Genomic DNA, 13,807 nt, shown 5'->3' on the forward strand with positions numbered 1-13,807 from the left:
CCCTCCCCCCCCACACCCCTCTGTGGCCTCCAGCCTGGCCAGAGGCCTCCCTTTCATAGCTGCACCAGCCCACCATGCCCAGCAGAGGGCACTGCTGGGCTCCTGCTGAAGGGTCTCTCCCAGAAGTTCCCTCTGAAGCTCCCGGCGTCACATGTGGGGTCTCGCTTCCCTGTCTGTGGTGGACTGCGTCCCAGCCCCTTTTTCCCAGCAACAGCCCCTGCCGAAAGGAGAGCAAACTTTGGGGGCCCGGCATAGACTGCGGACATGGGCTGGGGCCGTCCCTGCGCCCTGCCCCCGCCTGCTTCTGCCGTGCGTCCCTGTGTGTCTGCATGTGGCAGTGTCCCAGTGTGCGGGCTCCTCTGTGAGCACCAGAGCGACTCCATCCATTGTCTGTGTCGTGTGTGTCCGTGCAAATGTAATTACTTGTGCATCAGAGCCGCCTCCAGCCAACACCTGAATGTCACCGGGTTGGGGGGAATAAAACCTGTTTGGACCTGATGATCTCTTTGGGGGAAGGAGTGAGCCCACATTCGAGACCCCTTCTGGAGAGCCAGCCACTCCAGCAGATGGGAAGACTGGACTGTGCCCGGTGCCGGAAAGAAACCAGATGGTGACTCAACACCAGACCCAAGGCCTCATGCACAGATTTCCCGCTGCTGCTGTCTTCTGAGCCCTTTGTTAAGTTTTCATGGGGATCCATGAACCTCAGAGGTATTAGGCCCTCCTAATACCCCATCCGCATTCAATGGGAGAAAGAGGAGGACACAGCCTGTTGGGAAAGCCCAACCTGGCTCTGGAAGAGTCCTCGAAAGCCCAGCGGCCGGTCCCTCCAGCCTGCCCGGGACTACCCCTTCACAGAACCGCAGGCCTCTCCCAGGGAGGGATGACCAATGGCTGCGCCTCCCCTCTGGGATAGGCCTGGGGGATGGTGGCTCTCCTGCTGGTCCTCTGTGTGTGGTCTGGTGTCAGTGCCCTGTAGAATAGATCCATGCAGTGTTGCTTCATGTACAATCCCTCACTGTGCATGTCGGCTTCCTGCTGGGGGGAGCTGATGGGAGTGGACCAGGCACCCCTGCTCCTGCCTGGACAGCTGCACACCACAGGGCGGCACCCTCCCCAGTCCTCTCCTTCCCTGCGTGTGTGCACATGGTGACTGGAGCTGCCATCCCACACGTCAGCCTCTTTCTCAAGCACATCACTGCACGGTCCCACCACCTTCCCTCACCTCTTGCCTTTTCACATAAAAGCATGTTCTGGTAAAGGCCAATACGTTCATAAAGGTAAGTGCATAGGAGGCCAGGCAGAAGAAACGAGACCTCACTCACAAAAGACAAAACTGCTGGAGGGGAAGTCAGGACATCTGGGTTCTAGTCCTCAATTCTGTTGGAAACTTCTTGCATGATTTAAGATAAACCACCTAATCCCCTGAGTCTCCATGCTCTTATAAAGCCTTCTCTGGAGAATTACCGAAAGTCTGGAACATTCCTGTATGTCAGCAATTTAGCAAATTATAGGGAGGGGCTGGGAGAAGTAGTTTTCACCACTTTCCTCTTGCCTGGTGCTTAATGTATGGTACCCAGCTGGTCTCAGGTACCCACTGGTGTAAGACGGGAGATGGGAAAGAAGAAGTAAAGGGCTAGGGTGTTTGCCTTTGTCCCTGTGGGGGAGTAGAGGTGGGGCTGCACCACCAGGATAGTGCCCTGAAGGAGGCCCAGGTCTGCCAGGAAACCCTTGGCAGTGAACAGGCAGACCTGCTCAAGACTGAGCACCTCCCGTTCACCTGGGGCTGTGGCCCTGGGAAGGACTTGGGGGTCCTGCTGAGCATCCCCCACCTCCCGGGCTCAGGGTGCCTGAGAAGCCCCAGCGTAACGTGTGGTGAGAGGCTGCTTTCTCCTGGGAGAGAAGGAGGTGGATTGCATGGAGAAGAAATGGTACTGAAGATGCTGCAAGTCCCCCCAGGCTAAAGGTCCCCAGTGCACAGCCCTGCGCATCTTCCTGTCCCTTGAGCCTAATTCTGGTTTTGGGAAGTGAAGCGGGAACTGCTCTGAGAACTCCCTCAGCAGGGCTGCGGTGACGCCATGTGTGACGTCCCTGAAAGGGATTGGTGCTCCTAATCACCTTTGCTAGGGCTCACTGTGTGGGATAAACATACCCTGCCTGCCTCCAAGCCCCAAGGCTAGATCCAGGCTGTAGTGCAGAGGGACCCCGGGATGCCAGGCCACTCCAGAAAGCAGCTGCTGGGTGCCCCTCATGATCAGCCTTCTCATCAGAAAGTCAGGGAAAGCTGTCTTCCCCAAGGGCAGCTCACAGATGCCCTTCTTGCGCGAGGCCTTCCAGCACCGCCTGTGCAGCCAGCGACCCTGGAGAAAGGGCCTGAGCATCTCGCTAGGGCTGAACATGGAAGCTGAGACTCCTAGGTCCCTTGCTTCTCCGTTCCCATAGATTTAAAGGTTTATGTGGCTTCAGGGAAGTAACCAGCACCTACGAACATGAGGTGCTGAGCAGGTACTGGACTTGCAGCCAGGACCACCTCTTGGCCGGTGTCTGGCTGGCTAGCTCCAGCTGCTGCTGCCCTTTGGCAACCTGGGCACCTCCCCCAGCAGCAGCCTCCCTGGCCGGCAGCCAGGAGCTTTAATCAGCGGCCAGCGGTGGGGCTCTGACGTCCTTGGATGGAAGAGATGTGGGTGTGGAAACAGCAGCTGTGTTTCTTCTCGCCTGAACAAGCTCTCCCAGTCTTTCCTTCTCCTCCTGCTACTCTTTCAGACATTTTGCAGCGAATGCAAATCTTATGTTTGTTGGTAATGGGCAGACCCAGCTGGAAATAATGTCAGTTTTCCCCAAAACCTGGGCGTGTTCCTGTCTACCCTCAGTACGCCTGAGTCAGTGTGGCAGGGGTGTGTCTGCCTACGCTCTGGCACTGCGCCTGTCTCCCTGGAGGAACCTGCTGTAGGCTCTTTCTGGACACCTGCCCGCTGCTGGGCACGTCCCTTTCTCTTTGCTGTCATCAGATTTAATATTCCTGGCCCCTCTGCTCTAAAGACTCTTCCTAAATTCTTTCTTTCAGGCTGTGTTTCAGAACATCCTAGATACTGATGGCCTCAGGATGAGACTCAGTTAACACTGGAGGCATCTCAGAAATGGGTTTGAAGCGGACAACGTGACCACTGGGTGGCAGATGCCGATGGGGGAGTCAGTGTCTTCTAGCTCTCTCTAGTCTTTCAAATGCTGAGTGGCTGGCTCAGGACCACTGAGCGACTAAGCAGCCATCAGCTCCTCCAGGGCAGGGACCTGAAGAGGTCACACAGGTGGTGGGCATGGTGAAGACAGCTCCTGAGGAAGCCTCATTTTCTTCTCACACCCTGGTGACAGTGGACCAGGTTTCTCCTCCCCTGCACACTGCCATTCCGCTTCCCCTCCATTTGCTTTACCGGGTGCCCTTCTGCCCTACTTCCCTTCCTGTCATCTTGGCCAGGCCCCCCAGTTGCCATCTCAGACAGCTGGACTCTGGGGTGCAGTGTTGCACTGGACTGCTTTCCTACCCGACTTCTCATAAGAGCCCCTCCCCATCCCTTGGCCTGCAATCCAGGGGACTCCTCACCATGCATCCCAGCCTCAGCTCCCCGCCCTGGTTCTTTCCCCCTGTTCAGCAACAGCCTCTGCTTTCTCCTTTAAGGCATCTGTCTCTGCCCACCGTAAGTTGCCATCTCTTCATCTCTTTGGCTGCCCTCAGCTCAACAAACCATTTCTTTTTCTTCTCTTGCAAACAACTGTCTTCTGAACAGCCTTTCCAACCCACCCAGTGACAGCCCTTCTCACCCAGAGGACAAGAGCTGAGACGTCAGACAGTGGGCGAGGGCAGCACTTCTTGGCTGCCAGAGGCACTTCTTGGCTGCCTGCTCCCTGCACCCCACAAGTCACCAGAACTCTTTGGTTGCCTAAGGCATCTAGCAGGAGGTCTTGTTTGGCCCCAAGCCCCTCTTCCAGCTCTGGCATGATTATGCTGCCTCTGTCAATCAGCCATGTGTTTTGCATAAGCCAAGGTCATCTCATTTAGACTGCAAACCCCATCGTACAGGTGCTTTCCTCTGGAGTGAGGATACAGGTCTCTCCTCTTGCAGCAGGATTTAGTAAGAACACAGAGTTTGGTGCCAGGCAGACCTGCATCTTCAACATTCTTCACTAATGTATGACTATGGACAGGTCACTCATTCTCTATGACCCCCAGTTTCCCTCATCTGTAACACAGGGGGTAACAACTACCTGCCTTGTAGAGAGGCTGGGAGGATTGGAAGAGACGATGTAGGTAGAGCGGCTGGCACCTAGTAGGTGATCATTTAAGTCCCTTCATTTTTCTCCGTCCCCCACCTCAGTCCTTCATCTCTTAAAAGCACGTGAATTCTAATACGAATCCAGTCATGGCACGATGCATCCCATTGCCGCGGTCAGTCTGTTTCTGGGGTGCATCCTCAGGCCCTAGTTCTCGTTGGCATCACCTTTAGAGAGACATTGTCGCCTGTGTTCTTTGCTTGTAAATGCATCCGGGTTCGCTGAGCATCTTCAGAACCTCTGAAAGACCCTGTGGTCCCCAGCCGGGTTGTGTTTCTCCTGGGAGCCTGAGGAGTTTGTCGTCTGTGTGCAGTCCCCTGCGCCACCTGCTGGCTGAGCTTGGACATACACCTTCACCTCCTTTGGCCCAGAGAAGACGTTTACCCATCTGCCCATGTCTCGGGCCTGTTTTGCACATCCTCTGTGGAGACCCCAACCCCCTACCTCCCCCACCCAAGCCAGTTTCCTAGCAAGGCAGGACCCTAAAAAGTCAAGCTTACACAGACTCCTGCTTGACTTTGCAAGACTGCAAAGACCCGGAGATGGTCATCCCCCACCCATTGGGAGCCTGCAGCCTCTCCCTGTTGGTTTGACTACAATCCTGTGAGGCCCCAAAAGGGCTGTGCCCTCTTTTCCACTGATCCCTGTCAACCAGCAACCAATGCTGCCTGTCCCCTGCCCTCCTCTGACATCACGATCCCACAGCCAGTACACACAGCTCAGACACTTCCCCCTGCCTATTCCCCAAACCAGAGGACTAAAGGTAGTGCCTTCCCTTATTCAGCGCACTCCCCAAGTCTCCTTCACCTCCACTTATGGTCTAGACTCCCTTGCTGCCCCCTGCTGGACATCCAGAATTTCTTCCAAGCAGCCGACTCTCCTCCTTCAGAGTGTCCCCTGCTCTGGTGGGTGACAGCCCTCAGTGGTGCAGGTGGAATCTGCATCTTCCTGATGACCTGAGGACTCCAGCAGCAGCCCCTGCCTTACAGCAGAGTTGGAAGGGAACCTCAGATCAGCTCCTCCATACGTGGCGCCTTTGGGTAAAACCTGCCGGTCCCTCAGTCACACCTCAGCCACATGAGTAGCCAGCATTGCCTCTCCTGGTGCTTTCTGTCCCTAGATCCCGCCTCCTGTCAGTCAAAGCAGTCCCCACCTAAGACCATGGCCTACTTACAGGGGGACAGCCGGAGAACCCTCACCTCATCCCCTCTTATTAGCCCTGAGGCTCAGGGGAGGTGGGTCCTCCTGCCAAAGCACGCTGCTAGCCTGACCCAGGGCCCGCAGTTGGCATGGGTGGATGGTTCAGCTGATCGGCTGGGAGGTCCTTGATGGATGTGGCCTAGAAAGATGCAGGGCTGAGCCAATAGGACCACAGGCCTCCCACTGCAGGTTCGCAGCCAGGGGGTTATGGGTGGGTCCCTGCCCAGCTACTTGGCTCCCTGCCTTCCTGCACCACCTGTGGTGCCCTTTCCAATTTGAGAGGCATTGTGTGGATAGGGAAGCAGGGCCATGGATTCTTGCCCCAGCTCTGCTACAAACTTGCTGTGTGCTCTAATCTCAGCCATCACTGAGCTTTTCCGGAACCCAGTTTTCCTATCTGAGATAGGAAGGGCTGAATCCCATGACCCCAAGGCCTCTTTCCAGCTTTAGAATTCTGAGAATCTCTTTTCTCACATGAGCTTCATCTACCCCATCCCCAGCCTCCCCCACCGGCTTCCCTGATAAGGCCCCCATTGTTGATTCTACCTACATACCCTTCCCAGAGGCATGGCTAGAAATAAAAGGCCCCAGAGAAATTCCTTATCTCTTATGAATTGCAAAAGATCTTTACATACACACTCACATGCTTGCAGGGCTGTGTCAGGCTCCCACACCTCCCCTCCCCCAAGAAAGGAGCCTGGCAGCAGCATCTGGCCCTCCCTCCAGCCTGCTCTCTGTTGCTTGAGCACTTTCCCTGGGCAGATGGGAACCCCAAGAGTAACTTTTTAAAAAATGGTCCTGCTTCAGAAAAGGATTTGACCTCTTGGATATATATCTACATAGAATCTTCCTCAAAGTCTTTTCTTGACAAAGTTGTGAGGTCTTTGTAAAATCCACTTGTGAATTACCAGAGCCTTCCACTCAGCAGCAGGCTGTTATCTTCGGCCGGACCTGGGGACCTCTGCTTTTGGCTTCTGGGGCCCCTGCACCTCAGCGCCCCACTCCAAGCATTGAGGCAGGGCCTCAGGCCATTTCTGCACTGCTTACCTGTTCACATGGTTTCCCCCTTCCTGTCTCAAGCCTCAGAATGTTCCAACCGAAAATGGCCGAGAAAGGAGGGGCTGAGGCCTTGCTTGCCAGTGGCTGAGATTCCCTTTCCCCATTTCTCAGTCCTGAGCGTCCACTACTCCAGGAACAAGAGGGTTTTTGAGATCCTTACACTAGCCCCACAGGACATTGGCCGCAATAATTGCTCAGCAAAGCCCCAGGGAGGCAGGGGTGGATAGGCAGGGGTGAAGGATCATAAGAGAGCCAACATTTACAGACATGACCTCACTTTTAAAGGCTGCAAACCACCTGTGAAGTAGGTCACGGGCTCACTCCCACTAACTGAGTCAGGAAGGTTCTCTCCCTTCCCCCAGATGGAATTCAAGGGACTCTCACTCCAGACCTGTCTGACCCAACACCTGGGAAGGGGTGGGCTTCTTATGAGGCCCTCTGCTGGTGGTCCCGGATGGGAGAGCAGGAAGAGGGCTGAGGGAAGGGGCCAGCTCCCTCTGAGAGCTCACTGGTGTCTCTGCTCACAGGGCCTTCTAGAAATCCCTGTCCTCCTTCTTCCCTCACCCCAGCCCCTCTTGGTTCCTCCTCCTTGTACCCCTCCAGGGAGTTGGCCAGACTCCTGGGAGCTGAGAAAGGGATGAAAGGATTGTCCCCAAAGCCTCTCCCCCGTCTTCTGTACCCACCTTCATTACACCCCACCTTTCTCACCTGTGTCCGCTCCCCTCTCCCAGAGAGGAAGGGAAGCCATGCCAGAGCCCAGTTCCTTCATCTCTCACCCTCATTCTTGGCCTTGGCCTTCAGGGTGAAGAGGACAGGATGCATTTTAAATTGTCTCTACAGGAGCAGTCAGGAACGCCAAAGAAATCTTTGCATACATTGGAAACCCCATTTTCCAAAGCCAACCTGTGCCCCGGCCATATAATTTTTGATTGCACTGGCATGGCCTCTGAATGTCCCTGCCAAGGAATGTGGGCCAGGCACCCATTAAGAGGAAACAGAAGAAAGGTGGGATTAAGTTGGGAGTCAGCCCTGGCAAAGTCCATCTCTATTTTCAGAGGACAGTTTTCTAAAGGAAGGAAAATGGAATGGAAGTATAGGAAGAAAATGTGGACACAGAGGTCTCTAGCAAAACCAGTCCCAGGAGAGCAGAGGCTGGGTGAGAGGGGCAAACATGGCTGAGAGGGTCTGGCAAGCCTCCCTCCCTATATCTGCCATGGCTGCTTCTCTGAGACCCAAGGGCAGGGAGAGCACTGATGGTAGCAGGAGCAACAGTGCAGCCCATGTCCCCTCCTCTGAAACCTACTCCCACCCCTCTTGGAGGAAAAGCAGGCCCTCCCCAGATGTATACCCAAGTCAGAGTGCAGGATCCACAGAAGGACCCCAATCCAGGCCCATCCCTGCCTCTCCTGCTCTTCCTCCCTGCTACGGTGATCCAGGTAGTGCTTTCAGGCCTCCAGATCCTTATGGCCAATGCTGGCTCGTTGCAGACAGTCTAGGGTCCAAAGGCTGCCAGATGCATAGAGACAAGAGTGGCCTGGCCACAACCCTCAGGGGCCACTAAAGTGGGAAAAGATGAACACCATAAAGATTGGATAAAAGCTCAGGTCTGTCCATTTTGGGCGTGCATGTTCCAAACCGCCTCCTATACCTGTTAGCCTTGTTGTTACCAGGAAATGCGGAGTCCTCAATTCTTGGTCTTACTCGGAAGAACTCAGCCAAGAGACCAAGTAGTAATGTAAGCAAAAGGTTTATGAAGGAAAATAAAGAGCAGTGATTTTATTTATTTATTTATTTAGTGACCGAGTCTCACTCTGTCTCCCAGGCTGGACTGCAGTGGTGTGATCTTGGCTCACTGCAACCTCTGCCTCCCGGGTTCAAGCAATTCTCCTGCCTCAGCCTCCCAAGTAGCTGGGACTACAGGCACGTGCCACAATGCCCAGCTAATTTATTGTATTTTTAGTAGAGACGGGGTTTCACTGTGTTAGCCAGGATGGTCTCCATCTCCTGACCTCGTGATCCACCTGCCTCAGCCTCCCAAAGTTCTGGGATTACAGGCATGAGCCACCGCGCCCGGCCTGGGAGTTTATTGAAGTAGACTGCAAGAGAGGAACCAGCAAGTCTGCTTGGGAAGCAGCAGTATTCAGAGCAAGAGTGAAGTAGCAGCAGAGACAGTACACTCTGAAAGATGAGGCAGAGCAGGCTGCTCAAAAGATGACCCAGCAACTCGAGAGTTCTGCCTTGCGGTTTTTAAGTTCCTCCACACTCTCTTTAAGTTCCTGCGTCTGTCTCAAGTCTCTGCCTTTGTCTAATTCCCTGCCTCTGTCTTATGTCTCCATCTTTTTGCCCCACCTAGTTCCTGCCCCAGGTTTGTGGGACTCTCCCTTACTGTCTGCTGATGAACCTGCAGGGGCAGGTGTCGGATACGAATCCTACCGAATGGTGACGTTGCTAATTACTGCCACTCCAGGAAGGGTGTATATTGGTATTTATTGCACCTGCATATCTCATAGGAATTTCTCCTTTGCCTTCTTTCCCTCCTTAGCGTGCAGCTGGCTACCTTCCCACAGGTTAACTGCAGAGTGAGTGATGACTGGGCATCTTAAGGAGTGTCTTGGGGCATTCCTTCCTGCATAGATATTTCCCCTCCTCTCTGCTCATATCTAGCGTGAATGTTTTGGGTGGTCTCTGGGGTGTTAGACTTTCCAGACCTCCCTTTCTCAGGGGCTCCCCCTCCTACTCATATCTATCTGCCTACTCTGACAGTATAACCTTGGGCAAGTCACTTGACCTCTCTGAGCATTGGTTTTCTCATTATAGATCGAAAGCGTTAGACTAGGTCAGTGGTTTCCAAACTTTCCCAGCCACATACCCCTTTCTTTAAATGAAATCTCACTGGAACCCTAACATGTAACCTGTTTACTGAACGGTCCTAACTTGATGAGATACAAACATGACCAGTTTTATCTTTCTTGCAACCACTGCCTTCCAGTGTCTCCACTGAGTCCCCCTTCCCATTCCTAAGGCCACCTCAGGCAGACCCCGGTCACTTTCAGTGGATAAAAAGTCTCCCCAGTTGTTTCAGTTTAAAGCTTCAATCTGATGTCCAACATGGGGCCCACATCCTCCCATCCTCCATCCTCTGTTTCGGGTTTGCCCCATGGTCTAAAGGACCCAGACCAGGGAGAACATGGTCTGCTCTCTCCTGGCTCCTTCCCTCTCCTCCCCTGCACTCTTCTGGACCTCTGTCTTCAGTTGTTGGGGCAGGGAGGAGGGAGCAGGAAAAGGACTTCCTTTTCTTACCTCCTGGCTAAAGATGTCCTTGGTGCTTCAGGCATCCAGCTACTTGGGGGCCTTCCTACCTCTTTCTGAAGGGTGTTTAGCAGTCAGGCCTTTGGGACTGGGTCCTGGCCAGATGGCTCCAGTGAGGCTGCCTTCCTTGGTGCTCACTTGGCATGGAGGAGATCCACCCATTCTTGTCCCGCCTGGCAATGGGAGGCCGCTCCCTGCTGCCCCAACAGGCAAAAGGGCAGATCAGCAAGGTCTAGCATAAGGAGACACTCAGCCAGGAAATGGCAGGTCAGCTTCCCTTCTCGTGGGCACCTGTACGTCATACAGTGAGTGGCATCATTGGAGGCCCCGCCCTTGACTTGGGCGGGGCCAGGCATCCCCAAGTCTCCACAGGGAGGTGCAGGGAGATAAAGACCACAGAAGTTCCCCAAGGCAGTGCCTCCTTACGAGGGGAATTCTCAGCTGCTGCGCATTAGGTCCCATGAACTGCTCAGTAAGAAATACCAACGTGCCGACCCCCCAGGCCAGTTAACTCAGCATCTTGAGATGGAGCTTGAGAGCGTTTCTTTTAAAAGCACCTGAGGTGATTGCGGAAGGCAGCCAGGGTTAGGAACCACTGCCCTGTCCAAAAAGTTCTCACCCAATGATGGAGAGAGGACCTGTTAGACCTGTTGGCCAGGGAGGGTCTGGGTTCTCCCTTTGTAAGGTGGCGGGGGCAGACTTAGGACCTGGTACCCTTAGTTTTAGGGCTTTAGGCACAATTTGAAGGTACCAGAAGAGTTCCCATTCAACATTCTACTATAAGTGGTTGTCGAACTTGTCTTAGCAGCAGAATTTTCCTCATGAGAGTGTCTGGCTGCAGCAAGGGGAGGGGCCAGAGCTTTGCCAGCAGCATTGGAACCTGCCCTCCCTCACACCCCTTTAATGAAATAATCACTCAGGCCCCTTTGACTCACTCTGAGAACCTTCCGTTGCTATGTTACATTGGAGAGAGGGGGTCACCGTGCAGCTCTCTGAAGGAAGAATGGGGTGGAAATAGAGCCAGAAGCACAGGCAGAGTAGAGAAGCAAGTGGGCACCCATAGCAGGTTGTGGGAGAACCAGGGTGAGCCAGGAGGTGGGAGTAGAAATGAAGTAGGCTTGGGGGTGCGGGGAGGGTGGCTGCTGACCTCCCAGTTTTGCTGAGAACAGCCATCTCTAGGCCAGAGCCCCCAGAAAGGTGTGCTCCTCCCTATGCCCTGAGCAGGGGGAAGAAGAGGCAACATGGCCTCAGAACCTGCAGCAGCCACCACCGCCGGGGCAGCACGAGGATGGGCAGAAATCTGCTGGGGACGAGAGGCCCGCCACGGAGCCCCTCTTTAAGGCCCTAGATACGCCTCTGAGCGAGGGTGATGAGCCTGCAACGCTGCTAGCCCCGCGGGACCATGGGCACAGTGTGCAGATGGAAGGCTACCTGGGCCGCAAGCATGACCTGGAGGGGCCCAACAAGAAGGCTTCCAACAGGTGAGTGCGGGAGAGAGGCTGCTGGCTGAGGGGAGGTTGGACAGCTCCCAGGGATCTCTCTGCCAGCAGAGCCTCTGCCTCGGCCTGTGAGAGCTCCTGGGCACCCGCTCTGGGCCAGCCCCAAGGGCTACCTGGCATGATGGGAAAGCCCATCTCCAGTTCTGGTCCTGAGTTCAAGTTCAAATCTTATGTCTTCATGCAAGTTACTCAACCTCTTTAAATTGGTTTCCCCATTTGGAAGGAGAGGATGATGAGAACAGTATGTCCTTTCACTACAGATACTGTTCCTGGCACACAGTAGGTGAACACACTTGGTGAACACTAGCTATTATTATCCTATTATCCCAAGGCTAGGGATAGGTAGCTCTAAAGGTTAGGTAGGTCTTGGCACTAACAACATCCTTGTTTGAGCCCCACTTTTTACCAATCTAGGCCTCAGTGTCCTCAGCTGTAAAATGGGAGTGATGGGGGTAGCGCATGGCCTATTGCCTCCCAGAGATCCCTTCCAGTGCCGTCATTTGGTGACTCCATGACCCCAAGGAACTGACTCAAAGGTTAAGTCCTTTCCTGACCCTGAAACAGTCATGCCCTTGGGTTTGGTCTATCTAGGGCTGTCTCTGTCTGGGGACCCTGAGGGCCTCCTCTTTCTAGCAGCCGTCCAGAGTCCCAGGAAAATAGGGCAGCACCAGGAGGTTGAAGCCGGCCGTATTCCCAGGGACAGCTGGCAGCATGAGCATGCAGGGTGTGTCTGGGGGACTCATGAAAGGGATTCCAAATTCCAAAATGGAACCATTTGGGGGCCCAGTTGCCCTGAAAAGGTTTCTTTATTGCTTAAATGGACGGTCTACCCGGAAAGGGGAAATTAACATTTACTGAGCACCTACTATATGCTAGGCATTATGTTAGGACTGATAACATCTTCGCAACAATCCTGTGACATTGATATTTCTCTTTTCCATGGGGAAAACAGAGTCTCAGAAAGGTTAAGTCATTTGTTCAAGGCAAGCTCTTTCTCCAAAGACCCAGCTCCTTCTTAGTAACTGCCTTTCTGCTAGAGGAAAGATCCCTAAGTGCGGAGTGGGAAATGGGGCTTCGTAAAATGGCTTTTCAGCCAGCTTTGCATGGTCAGTTTCTCTCTCTGACCTTCCAGAACTTCCTCCCTATGTGCTCTACTAGTTTCCCCACCTTCCTGCCCTCAAAAGTAAGGGGGGAGAAGAGGGAGAGGAGAAGAGGGGGACAGAGGAGGATGAAGAGGAGGAGGAAACAGAGTCTGTTCCTGTAGAAATGCAGCAACATGCTTCCCATGCGTGAGTGAAGAGGCTTGGGCCAGCCTACCTCTTCAGTTATGAATTTGATGCTCTCATCAAACATGCCAGTTGACATGAGCCGTATTTGTTTTTTTGTTTGTTCGTTTTTTGTTTTTTTTAGACAGTCTCACTCTGTCACCCTGGCTCAAGTGAAGTGGCTCAATATTGGCTCACTGCAACCCCTGCCTCCCGGGTTCAAGCGATTCTTCTGCCTCAGCCTCCTGAGTAGCGGGGATTACAGGCGTGTGCCACCACACCTGGCTAATTTGTATTTTTGTTTTGTTTTGTTTTGAGGGGTTTTTTTTGTATTTTTAGTAGAGACAGGGTTTTACCATGTTGGTCAGGCTGGTCTCAAACTCATGATCTCATGATCCGCCCACCTCAGCCTTCCAAAGTGCTGGGATTATAGGCATGAGCCACCACGCCTGGCTGACATGAGCCCTATTTGTAAAATCTGCTCCTTTAAAAAGTTTAGTATGCTTGGCACATCTCATCAAAACAAAAAACAATCACTGACACAAAACCCTGTTCATTCCTTCACAGTTCTGTAGTGAGAATCAAATACGCTAATGGATGTAGAAATACTTCAAAAAGTTAATTTTTTACTGTTGGTCTTAAAACATAATAGTTCCACTTCTATAAGTGTACTTCAAGGTAAAATCAGAATTACAGGCACAGATTTATGTGTAAGAATATTCATCACATTGCTATTTAAATTTTGGGCAAATTTTCCAGTATTATAAGGTTCATCAATAAAGGGATTGTGATAGGCTTCCACATAGCTATTCAAAATTATTTTAAGAAATATTTGAGGATATGGGCCAGGCGTGGTGGCTCAGGACTGTAATCCCAGCACTTTGGGAGGCCGAGGCAGGTGGATCACCTGAGGTCAGGAGTTCAAAACCAGCCTGGCCAATGTGGTGAAACCCCATCTCTACTAAAAATATAAAAATTAGCCTTGGCTTGCACCTGTAGTCCCAGCTACTCGGGAGGCTGAGGCAAGAAAATCACTTGAACCCAGGAGGTGTAGGCTGCAGTGAGCTGAGATCGGGCTACTGCATTCCAGCCTGAGTGACAGAGGCTCAGCCTAAAAATATATATATAATATATAAATATATATGTTAT

At 53.0% G+C, this 13,807-nt stretch overlaps 1 protein-coding gene across 1 annotated transcript in view; it reads left to right on the top strand.

The window, feature by feature from the left end:
• SPTB (spectrin, beta, erythrocytic) overlaps positions 1 to 13,807 on the top strand; it is a 77,562-nt gene that overhangs the window by 61,975 nt on the left and 1,780 nt on the right. Inside the window, exon 32 of the mRNA XM_011949766.1 lies at positions 11,119 to 11,375. Coding sequence (XP_011805156.1) covers positions 11,119 to 11,375 — 257 coding nt within the window. The remainder of the gene's footprint in view (positions 1 to 11,118; positions 11,376 to 13,807) is intronic.

Source organism: Colobus angolensis, unplaced genomic scaffold (genome assembly GCF_000951035.1).
Source record: "Colobus angolensis palliatus isolate OR3802 unplaced genomic scaffold, Cang.pa_1.0 Scaffold3, whole genome shotgun sequence".
Lineage (NCBI taxonomy): Eukaryota > Metazoa > Chordata > Mammalia > Primates > Cercopithecidae > Colobus > Colobus angolensis.